This window comes from Lynx rufus, unplaced genomic scaffold (assembly GCF_022079265.1).
Source record: "Lynx rufus isolate CCGP_SWC_20201006 ecotype Redwood Valley unplaced genomic scaffold, mLynRuf1.p SCAF_11, whole genome shotgun sequence".
Classification (NCBI taxonomy): domain Eukaryota; kingdom Metazoa; phylum Chordata; class Mammalia; order Carnivora; family Felidae; genus Lynx; species Lynx rufus.
Genome location: NW_025814825.1, coordinates 10,825,813 through 10,838,589, shown reverse-complemented (window position 1 = coordinate 10,838,589; position 12,777 = coordinate 10,825,813). Strand labels below are relative to the sequence as shown.

At 37.9% G+C, this 12,777-nt stretch overlaps 1 protein-coding gene across 2 annotated transcripts in view; it reads left to right on the top strand.

Annotated features, from left to right (window-relative positions):
* RUFY2 (RUN and FYVE domain containing 2) overlaps positions 1–12,777 on the top strand; it is a 50,030-nt gene that overhangs the window by 34,188 nt on the left and 3,065 nt on the right. For both annotated transcript variants that reach the window (XM_047072853.1, XM_047072852.1), the window contains exons 14-16: positions 224–353; positions 777–871; positions 7,713–7,761. In XM_047072853.1, coding sequence (XP_046928809.1) covers positions 224–353; positions 777–871; positions 7,713–7,761 — 274 coding nt within the window. The remainder of the gene's footprint in view (positions 1–223; positions 354–776; positions 872–7,712; positions 7,762–12,777) is intronic.

Here is a 12,777-nt window from a genome sequence, read left to right as displayed (position 1 = left end):
ATTATTTAGCAAGGAGTTTTTGTGGTTGGCAAATAAGTTGATACCTTGGGATCAAAAAACCCTGTGCTGCTGAACTTATTTACCAAAAAATATTTATGAAAGAAAATACCTGAAGAAATGCACAAAAGTGAAAACAATCAACCAAAAAGATGCTGTTACTAAAGAGTACAAACATCTCTCGTGTGATAAATAGCACTAAGCTTCTGTGTATTTGTCATTCAAGGGTGCAACTGGAAACTGATTTGAAGATTGAGAAGGAATGGAGGCAGACTTTGCAGGAAGATCTTCAAAAGGAGAAAGATGCCTTATCTCATCTTAGAAATGAGACCCAGCAAATCATTAGTCTTAAAAAAGTAAATGGTGGTAAAACTTTTAAAAATTATATCTTTGAAAACTAAGTTACTTAAAAGGAGAAATCATAATTTATATTTATACCAAAGAGACAGAATATACTAGTCATCTTTAAAAATACCAATAAGAAGTGGCTCTTGGCTGACTCGGTTGGTAGTATATGCAACTCTTGATCTTGGGGTTGTGAGTTCGAGCCCCACATTGGTTGGAGAGTTTACTTAAAAAACACAAAACCAGTAAGGAGATTAAATGAATGTGAAATAGGTGATATTTGATGGAGCAGCGATGAAAGAACTTGGACATAGAGTTCTATTTTTTATAAAAAACTAAAGGATATGTGTTCCTAATTATTGGTATGTATACAATTTGGAGTTTCTTGTTTATTTCCTTTAAATTGCATTTTCTGTCTTTTTATTGTTTTGAAGGAGTTCCTTAACATCCAGGATGAAAATCAGCAGTTGAAAAAAGTACATCATGAACAGGAGCAAGCTCTTCAAGAACTTGGCAGCAAACTTAGCGAGTAATTTCTCTTTTTTTTCTTCATCTCTGTAATCATTGACTTGTATAAAGGTATGAATGAGTGTGCCAAACCAAATAGGAAGAAAAGTTTAAATGTAGAAAAGAACGATATGAACTATTAAGGAAAATCAAAACCAAACAAAAACCTTAATGATAAACATGCAAGACTGTGGATTGGAGGGATTTTGTTAAAAGTTGTGTTCAGTTTAGTAAATTTAGCTCTAAACATTTCCTGTAGATAAAAGTTAAGACTCTAATTTCTTCAAATTAGAGAATTCAGAAGTCCATTTAATATATTTTTCCCAGAAAAACAGAAACCAAATTTCCAAACTATCTGGAGAGATCTTCTTCAGACTGTTTTGAGAAGGAGCTAACATTGTGAGGAGTGGAGAGTGTTTTATGCTAGAGTTGGGGCTTAACTTCATACAGCAAGGTTGGTTCTGTTGCAGTGAAGTGTTACTGGGTTCCTAGAAAGACAAAAAGGAGAAATGTTCTTTCTCACACCTTCCTCCTTGTTCCGTGTAGTCTGTGTTTTGGGTTAGCAGCTTCATCTTTGTGCCCTGATAGAACATACTGCCAAGTATCTGAGATAAGCTCTAGAAGGTTTAATTTAGTATTAAATGTATCACTGCCATGTAAAAAAAAAAAAAAGTGTCACCTTTTTTAACACCGAAGAGTAAGAGTAAGAAAGCTACAGTGCCCGTAATCTTGTCACCTATGTAAATCCCTTTGATGTTTTATATGGTTAGGAAGTTAGTACACCTTAGAACAAAACTGTACCTGAGCATCTCGGCCTTTATGTGGATGTGGTTAGTTACATATATATACCTATATATCATTTGTAAAAATTAAACTCGATAGAAATCATAACTAGAATGGAGACTTCATTGCTAAAGATGAGATTTCTTTAAGAAGTCTTGAAACCAGTTTCCGGTTGCCACAGGAAAGAGTAGTTCACTAAAACCACTAAAGGAAATACCAGTTTTCAAAAAGATAAAGCTGTTGGGGCACCTGGCTGGTTCAGTTGTTAGAGCACGAGGCTCTTGATCTCAGGGTCATGGGTTTGAACCCACGTTGGAGGGTAGAGTTGGCTTAAAAAAACAAAACAAAGATAAAGCTATTTTTGTTTCTATCAATTCAAAGAACAATTTGCATTGTGACTCTGATAAGCAAGATTTCAATTCTAATCTGGCATCCACCTAGTGAGCACTTTGACTCGGACCCTATGCTAAGGGTTTATTACTTTATTTCCCATATATTCATTTGACAAATATTAAGCTTGTATTATGTGCCAGGCACTATTCCAAGTGCCAAGTACTCAGCAATGTACGATCCCCACAACAAAAAATACTTTTATTAAGATCATAAAGGCTTAATATTAAAACAGATTAGAATAGGGGTGCCTGGGTGGTTAAGCATTGGACTTCAGCTCAGGTCATGATCTCATGGTTTGTAAGCACAAGTCCCGCTTTGTGTGAGCCCTGCTATCGCTCTCTCTCTCTCTCTCTCCCCCCTCCCTCTCTCCCTCTCTCTTTCTGCCCCTTGCTCACCTGTGCGCACACTCTCTCTCTCTCAAAAAAAACCCCAAAAAACAAAAAAACCCCAAAACAGATTAGAATAGTAAAATGGGAATAACTTTTCACCCATCTCCCATGCAGTGCTAAAGACTGTGGAGTTGTAAACTCATGATCATTTGAATGTTCAGATAGCTGAATTCATCACTTTTTTTCTTTTGAAGATTTTATTTTTAAGTAATCTCTACACCCAATGTGGGGTTTGAACCTATAACCCTGAGATCAACAGTTGTGTGCTCTACTGACTGAGCCAGCCGGGCGCCCTTGAATTCACTTTTTTCCCCCCTTTTTCCTTTAGACTGGTTCATTGTTTCTCAAATTTTATTTTGCATGAAAATTACTGCTCAAAGTTGGATATACTCAACAATCTATACTGAACTTTATGCGCTATTTAAGGAATTTTCAAGAGTTATTTTGATTAGGTTTTTTTGCATGTACGGACTGCATGTCTAACCCCTGTGTAAACTACTGTATGCATGTTCTTCTGAAGTTTGTGGGTTTCTTTTTTTTTTTTTTTTTGTCTTTTTAGGAATATATTAGAGGTTTTTCTGTATTAGTACATACTGATATTCCATAGGATGGATGTGCTATAATTGAAACTGTTTCTAATTTTTTTCTTTTATAAATGATACTGCTGTGAACATCCTTGTATGTACATGTTGATATCTTGATATACTTAAAAAATTTTTTTTAATGTTTATTTATTTTTGAGAGAGACAGAGACAGAATGCGAGTGGGTTAGGGGCAGAGAGAGAGGGAGACACAGAGTCTGAAGCGGGGCTTGAAGTCACAAACTGTGAGATCATGACCTGAGCCGAAGTCAGACGTTCAACCGACAGAGCCACCCAGGCACCCCGATATACTTTAATGAGGATATCTGAAGAGTAATTTCCTAGAGGTGATTGCTGCCCCAGAAAGAATGTGCTTTAAAAAATTCTGGTCATAACAAAACATCCTCCATCCAGTAGTAGGAGAGAATGCCTGTTTTTGCCACTTTGACAGTTGAAATTCTTGTTTTAATTTGTGTTTCTTTAACCATAAGCAAGGTTGAGCATCTGTATTTATTTATTTTTTAAGTAATCTCTATTGCCAATATGGGGCTTGAACCCATGACCCTGAGATCAAGAGTCATAGGCTCCACCGACTAAACCAGCCGGGTGCCCCTGAGTATCTGTATGCATTTGTATTGCATTTGTATTTATAGTTTATTGCCTATTCATATCTTTTGCATATTTTTTGGTTGACTTGCTCATTTTTTTCTTATGGGATTTTAAAAGTTGTACACGGTGTACATCTTTTTTTTTTTTTTTTTTTTACCAGTTTGTCTTTTGTCCTTCATTTATGATACATTTTTTTCTCATTAATCTTCAGATTTTTGTGGCGCAGATTTATTAGTTTTCCTCTACTGTTTCTGGGACCATAGTTCATAAGACATGGGTAGGGCCCGTTTTGAGTCAGAACTTATTTTATCTTTCTCAACTGTTGTCCTCTGAGTGGCGAGAATAATTTATTGGGGCTGGATGAGGTGCAGTGGCCCCTGTGAGTTTCCCTGTACCAGTTTATCTGTGAAATGCCTGTTCCTTCTCTTCATCCTCCTACTCCTGTGATTAGAAGCTATCAGATTGAAATTAAGTAAAAACCGATTCTTCCGTGATACACAGGGTGATGAATATTTGTTACAAAATTTGTTGATAAGGGAGGGACTGAGGTTGGATCAGTACTTTATAATCTTTGCTTCTATTTCACCAGAAGGCTATATATAGACCATTTGGATATTATTTAAAATGGGGAGTGGGAGGAGAAAGGTCATTTGGAATAGGAACCAAATTTAATTTTGTTAAAAGGTAAAAGTTATATTTCAGGAAGAATAGTTTTTATTTATTTTAAGTTTATTTGAGAGACAACATGAGTGGGGGAGGGGCAGAGAGAGAGAGAGAGAGAGAGAGAGAGAGAGAATTTCTACCAAGCAGGATCCATGCTGCCATCGTAGAGCCTGACATGGGGTTCGAACTCATGAACCCATGAGATCATGACCTAAGCCAAAACCAAGAGTTGGATGCGTAACTGACTGAGCCACCCAGGTGCCCCTGGAAAGAATAGTTTTTAAACTTAACATTCAATCATTTTCAAATTATGATTAAACTTAAAAATTAGTATTCATTAGTATTCATCTACCATTTACCAGCTTTGTGACTTAGGGTTATTTAACCCCTTTAAGCCCACTTCTACATTTGTAAATGGGAGAGCTGTAAAATCCCCAAAGGGTTCTTTTTCTAATTAACTGAGAATAAATATGTGAAAGCAGCTAGCACAGTGCCTTTGCTTATCACAACTGGAGTATCATTTTCTTGTCAGATGAGGTTGGATGGGAAAATTACTCTCTAGTGCTCGCTTTCTGAACCTATGATTTAAATGTAAATGATTAATTTTAACTAGAAAAATACTTTCACTAATGAAATATTTACTCCTATTGGCTTCTTATTGAGGGATTCTTTAAAATAATTTTTGATAGATTTTGAAAGGTTTTAAATGTCCTGAGTGAATTATAGTTGTAGAGAGACTAATTTGAGGGTTGAACAAAATGAAGATAAACTTCATGTTTGAAGAAAATGTGGAGCATGAAATGCCAGGGTGGAGTATAGAAGGTAAACTAATATATCTGTGTTATAATGACTGAGTTTGAAATAAATGAAGGGTCACCTGAGTGGCTTGGTGGAGCGTCGGACTTCAGCTCAGGTCATGATCTCACAGCTTGTGAGTTCAAGCCACGCATCAGGCCCTGTGCTGACAGCTCGGAGCCTGGAGCCTGCTTCAGATTCTGTGCCTACCTCTCTCTCTGCCCCAACCCACTCACATTCTGTCTCTGTCTCTCTCAAAAATAAATAAACATTAAAAAAAATTTTTTTTAAATACATGAAGGGTGATAGCTAACTTTCCCTTTAACCTCACCAAGGCCTACATTCTAACAACAAGAATTTTTAGTTTAAGAAAAGAAAATTTCCAGGACTCTTCCAAATGTAGTATTCTGTAAATGATATTCTTTCCACGTAAACAAACTTACAGATTTGTTTTCTTTCCTCACAAGCAGAGGTTTTGGGATTATCAGAGGCTTGTGGAATTTATGGATGTTTTCCTCTAGTATCGTAATCGTGTCATAATCGATTGTGTCACATTTGTTAGTCTCCTATCTGATTTTGGCCCTTCTCAGTGCTGTCTTCATGCCATGGTCAAATATATTTCACACACTTTAAATTATTATTCCTAAATGAAAGCTAATTAAAATGTATAATATAGACATCTGTTTCCTCCCTGTCCAGGACAAAGAGGACATGTTCTTGTACATTGCTTTTATTGGAACTGTAACTGATACTCCTTTCTTTGGGATACTTTGGCAGTTCGTATCAGAGGGGGACAATCTTTATGGTGTCTCTCTCTATATATAGTCCATAGCTGTGAATGAAGGCATTCATAACGATTTATGCAGTGAATGCCATTAAGCTACTTTCATTCCGTATTCAATTCTTCTGTGTAGCACAGTTGCTGTTTTGGCCATGATTCCCATCAGCATTAATTTTGTTCAGGCACATTTTGTAGATGTGAATTCAGCCAAGAAAATTTTAGTATTGTGTTTGTACTTTTAAGCTGTGTAATTTTACATTGATTATTCCCATTGTAAAAGTGTGAACTGGGTAAAAAACTAACATTTTTGTTTTTATGTCTTGAACAAAGCATTTGTAGTACGAAGCAAGTTCCTAATGTTCTACCTCAGGAGCAGAGATGTTAGTTCATGGACCTTTTGATTCAGTAATTTCATTTATAAGTTATCCTGAGAAAAATAATAAAATATTTTGGTCATTCCAATTTAAAAAAAATTTTTTTTTTTTCAACGTTTATTTATTTTTGGGACAGAGAGAGACAGAGCATGAACGGGGGAGGGGCAGAGAGAGAGGGAGACACAGAATCGGAAACAGGCTCCAGGCTCTGAGCCATCAGCCCAGAGCCCGACGCGGGGCTCAAACTCACGGACCGTGAGATCGTGACCTGGCTGAAGTCGGACACTTAACCGACTGCGCCACCCAGGCGCCCCTGGTCATTCCAATTTTAATGAACAATTTTTGTGGCAAAGAATTTGAAACAAGTTGAAAGTTCAACAGTAGATAATTATATAAACTACTTTATATTTTTCATTGTTTACGACGTAACCACTTAAGATAATGATGTGGCAGATACTTAATAACAGCTCTCAGCCTTTCAGGAGATATTATTACCTGAAAAGAGCTGTTTATGGAAAATTATATAACTGATGGTTCCATTTAAAATACGTACATACTCATCTCAACATGTAGATTATTGTCTCTTGGTGGTGGGATCACAGATAATTACTGCTGTTTGTAATCTGCATGTTCATTAACATGTGTTTTCAAAAGGTGAAAAGTATCACAACTCTATTTTCCTTAATATTTCTATTCTTATCATTCTTTTGCACCTGGTAGAGAAACAGTGTGCGTAATGGTTAGCATGTGGGCTCCAGCGTTACGGAGACCAGGGTTTGAATCCTGCCTTGCGCAGTTACTACCTCTGTGACCTCTTACAGGGGTGAAACCTCATTAGGCTTCACCTTATTGATCTTTATTGTTGTTGTTGTTTTTAACTGATCTTTAAAATAGGGTTTTGGTTTTTTTTTTTTTTTTTTTTTTTTTTTTTTTTTTTTTTTCAATGTTTATTTATTTTTGGGACAGAGAGAGACAGAGCATGAACGGGGGAGGGGCAGAGAGAGAGGGAGACACAGAATCAGAAACAGGCTCCAGGCTCTGAGCCATCAGCCCAGAGCCCGACGCGGGGCTCGAACTCACGGACCGCGAGATCGTGACCTGGCTGAAGTCGGACGCTTAACCGACTGCGCCACCCAGGCGCCCCTTGGTTTTTTTTTTAAGATTAAATTAGTATATGCATGTGAAGTTTATAGCAAGGTGTCTGGCACACATAAGCCTACAATAAATGATAGCTTTTATTAATATTGTCATAACCACATGAAAATGCCAATATTCTTCTGTTAAAGCAATTTTTAAATTTAAAAAGGACATTTTTGCTTTAGGAAATTTCGAAAACACAGGAAAACAAAATATAATTCTACTAGTCAAAGATGATTAGAATCATGTATGTACAACTTTGTATTCTATGAAAATCCAATACCTTAATAATGAATTGCTGGATGTTCTATATTTAACGTATTTACTGAAATATGGATCTATTTTATAATCTTTTTAGATCAAAACTTAAAATAGAAGATATAAAAGAAGCCAACAAAGCACTGCAGGTGAGTAGGAAGTGTCTTCCTCAAGTAGGGAAGTATAGATATATGTGACAGTCTCCAACAGAAGGTAAAAAAAGTCCTGTATGAATCTAAGGTATCGTAATCGAGTCCCACGATGTATAGAGGCAGAAGCACTAAACAGGGACCTGGGATGATGGGGATCCAGCTCCTCCCTAATATTCCTCTAGAATTAATAATCATGTTGGAAATGACCTTGGAAATAATTTTATCTACTCTCCTACAAAGCACGGCATGACAAAGTGAAACAGTCTTTGACTTTGAGCCTGAGTTCCTATCCTGGTCTGTTACTTATCAGGTTTTGACCTTCAACAAGTCATACCTTTATGGAGTCTGTTTTCTCTTCTGAAATGGCTGGTCAAATGGCCTTATGATTTTGCACGGCGTTGCTTTGAATATTGAGGTTAATATGTGTGAAAAGTGATTAGTACAGTCTATCAGTATATGATTCTGAGTGTGTCTGGATACAGGAATCCCTTCTACAACACAGGAGAAAAATGGTCTCTCTGTGAGTACTTCAGTGAGATTGCCTCCTACCACATAGCTTCCCAATTTTTTAATTATTATTTTTTTTAATGTTTATTTACTATTGAGAGAGACAGAGTGAGACGAGCCTGAGCAGGGGAGGGGCAGAGAGAGGGGGAGACACAGAATCTGAAGCAGGCCCCAGGCTCTGAGCTGTCAGCACAGAGCCCGACACAGGGCTTGAACCCACAAACCGCAAGATCGTGACCTGAGCCGAAGTTGGATGCTTAACCAACTGAGCCACCCAGGAGCCTCATAGCTTCCCGTTTTTAAAAAGTTATTTATTTTGGGAGCCCTTGGGTGGCTCAGTTGATTAAGTGTTTGACTTGCGATTTCAGCTCAGGTCATGATGTCATGGTTTGTGAGTTTGAACCCCATGTTGGGCTCTGTGCTGACAACGTGGAGCCTGCTTGGGATCCTCTCTCTCCCTCTGTCCCTCCCCTGCGCATGCTTTCTCTTTCTCTCTCTCTCAAAACAAAATAATACACTTAAAAAAAATTAAGTAATCCCTACACCCAGTGTGGGGCCTGAAGTCACAACCACAAGGTCAAGAGTTGCACGCTCCTCTGACTGAGCCAGCCATGTGCCTCCATTTTGTTTTTTATCAAAAAACATGAAAATGTTACATGTAAATAATTTAAAAGGTAAATTAGTGCTAGGAGGACTTAAAAAAAAAATAGTAGCAGTCTCTTGTTCTTCACCCCCTTATGCCTTATCCACCCTAGCTCCTGCCATCTGAAGGGAGCTACTCTGAATTCTCTTGGTTATTTCTTCTGGCACTTATCCCCCTATTTCTAAATAATATGCAGTATAATTCACTCGTTTATTTAAGACCTATTTTAGATATATATTATTATTTATTTCTTTGAGAGAGAGACAGACAGACAAAGAGAATATCCCCAGCAGGCTCCACGCTGTCAGCACAGAGCCCAAAGCGGGGCTTGAAAACGAACCATGAGATCATGACCTGAGCAGAAACCAAGAGTCAGGTGCTTAACCAACTGAGACACCCAGGTGCCCCTATTTTAGACCTGTCTATTGCCTGGTTAACATGGTAGATGAGTATTTGCTCACTCTCACCTTGGTCTGTTTGCTCTTCATCGTCCTCCCAATATAATTAAGTAAAAGTTTCTGTAGAATTCATTTACTGGATATACTTTATTATGGCTATTGAAATATTCTTTGTTGGGCCATGTGGTATATATTGTGACTATATTTTCTTTCTTGAACTACTTTTTTCCTCTGGAGTTAATAATTGCCTTAAAAGTTTTGTTGTATTTGAACATCAGAGTTTGCTCATACCTTTAAACACCTCTATAATATGCTTGATGAAAGTTTTCCACATGGTAAAATGAATCAGGTAATTATTTAATTTTTTTTTCCTTGGAGTCCTCCCTCCTGGAGTTCTTTGCTCTCCTGCTCCAGTCTGGTCTGGTTAGCCCTGTCTTGACATTTTCCTTTTCTTCCATTCTCAGAATTCCCTTTACCCTTCTTGAATGTTAGAGCTCCTGTTACCTGAACCCCTTAACTTCTTTCTTGGTTTACTCCCTTGTTTGGAACAATGCATTCTTTGATAGCTTCCTGGAAAATGTTGAATGAAGGTCAATGTTTTAAGAATTTGTGCATCTGCATAGATGCCTTTTATTTTGCTCTCACATTTTTTTGGACGGGTATGGGTGTCTGCCCAACTGTCATTATTTAAACTCTGTAAAATTTTTTTCATTATGATGCATACCATGTATATAACTGTATTCATACAACTTAAAAACGATGGCATACTCTGTGACTTAGTTTATAGGGAGATTACATTCTCTTTACAGTAGTAATTCTCTATTTTGTGTTAACCACTGTTGTTTTTCTTTATAGTTTTATCATTCTTGTCTATCTTTATAAAATGTCTAGATTTTTGTTTTTGTATACATATGAAAATGGATTTATTTATATGTGACTTAATTTTTCTTGTCCTTGCTATTGACCTGTTGATTGGGTCTGGGAGGGCTGTCCTCCAGTTTCTTACATTCTGGATTTTATCTGCCGTTTCATAGTAGCAAACTTGTTCCTCTGTCCTCTTATTGCCTGTAAACTGGAAGTTAAACCTAAAAGGCTTGGTTAGATTCTGGTGCAGACTTCTCTGAGAATTTTTATCCCTGCTACCATATTTTTAATATTCAGCAGGGCTTATTTACTCATTTTTCCTTTTAAAATTAGCAATCTGCATTTTATCTCTGATGATATTCATTATAGTTTCTTTAAAGTTTTCTTTTGCTACTGCCATTCTGTCTTCTGAATTCCCTTCTTGGGTTTTTTTCTTTGGCTGATGTACGTCCTGCCTGTCATTCCTTAAATGTTGGAATATCCTCCCATCTCAATAAAGGCACAAAAAATCTTGGAAGTCCTGTGTGTGTTGGCTGGGCGGATGAGAGTGGGTTGTTACAGTAAGCCTCACCATTGAGAAATCTGTTAACTCACAAACTGTTGGCCACCCTCTCCAAATTATGTTAGTATCTATAGGACTTTTCTCTGGGGCAATTGAGTTTCTCCAGAGAAGGATCCTCTAATATCCTGTCTTGGGGGTGTAAGTTGGGCAGCTGACATTTTGGAATTGGACAGAGAATAATGGCCATGTTCACAGAATGATAGCTTCTAGTTTTGGCTCTGCTTGAAAACTGCTGTTTCCTTGAGGAGGCAACTTCAGCTCTCTGGACAAGTTTTCACATCTGTAAAATGGGAATGGAGTTGCTAATCTCCGAGGTCCCTTCCAGCTGATGCACAAGGCTTGCCCTGCAGTGTACACACACATACAGCCTTTCTATTTGGGAGACAGGCAGGGTGAATTCAGTCAGATTAAAATAAGATTGGAAGGCCAAGCTCTGATGTCAGAAAGATTAATTCTGAACCTAATGATGCTGCTTTGAAACCTGCTTCACATCAGGCTTGCCATCCCTTAAGGTATAGCTTGGCAGGAAGCAAATCTGCTTCCACTAGGTGACTTTTGGACATTTGGGAAGTCACTTTCCTTTTTAATGGCATTCATCAAGTTGCATTGGATTATTATTTTAAATGTTTTCTTTTTTATTTTTGAGAGAGAGCATGAGTGGGGAAGGGGCAGAGAGAGAGAGGGAGACACAGAATCCAAAGCAGGCTCTAGGCTCCAAGCTGTCAGCAAAGAGCCTGATGCTGAGCTCAAACCCACGAACCACGAGATCATGACCTGAGCTGAAGTCGGATGCTTAACCGACTGAGCCACCCAGGTGGCCCACACTGGATTATTTTTGAGTTCTCATCTTGCTTTAAAAAAAAAATTCTACAATTCAAATCATTTTAAAAAAATTTTTAAATATTTATTTTTGAGACAAAGCACAAGTAGGGGAGGGGCAGAGAAAGAGACACACACAGCATCCAGAGCAGGCTCCAGGCTCTGAGCTGTCAGCTCTAGTCAACACGGACTAGAACTCACGGACCGTGAGATCATGACCTGAGCCAAAGTCGGACGCTCAACCGACTGAACCACCCAGGTGCCCCCAAGTCATTTGATTCTTTACTGGTATTTGATAGTAGCTATCCAGGTTTTTTTCTTTTCTCTAGCTTACTTTAAGAATATATAATACAGGGGCGCCTGGGTGGCGCAGTCGGTTAAGCGTCCGACTTCAGCCAGGTCACGATCTCGCGGTCCGTGAGTTCGAGCCCCGCGTCGGGCTCTGGGCTGATGGCTCAGAGCCTGGAGCCTGTTTCTGATTCTGTGTCTCCCTCTCTCTCTGCCCCTCCCCCGTTCATGCTCTGTCTCTCTCTGTCCCAAAAATAAATAAACGTTGAAAAAAAAAAATTTATAAAAAAAGAATATATAATACAGGGCGCCTGGGTGGCTCAGTTGATCAAGAATATATAATATATACATGTAATACATACGCAAAATATGTATTAACTGTTAATTCGTAATGCTTCTGGTCAACAGGTTTTTAAATGTAGTTAAACTTTGGGGAGTTCCAGTTATACGTGGATTTTTTGCCTCTGTGGTGGATTGGCACCTGTAACCCCCCAACTTGTTCAAGGGTCTGCTTGGTTCTTTGGCATTGTGCCTTAGTCTGGGCTATTTTAAAAAGGAACATGTGGTGAGATTAATCAGAAGCACTCAAGTATCTTCTCATTATAAAGCTGGCATCATCTAACAAAGTTGCTTTTGTAGGGAAAAAATGTTCTTAGCCAGGGTCTTGGATGGGTTAAGAATGGGTCAATTTAGAAATTTCAGGTGTCAAGTTAACTCTCACCGGTTAAAGACTACTTACATACATTTTCTACTTATCTACACAGTAGCTATTAAATTTGTTATATAACTTAAGGGAAATTAATAATCATATAAAACAACGTAAGGTGGTATCTAAAATGACAACTTCAAACGTGATTTCCAAATTCTCTTCAAATTTAAGGACTTATGGTGGTATATGGTATACATTATGCCAAACTCATGCATTTCATAGT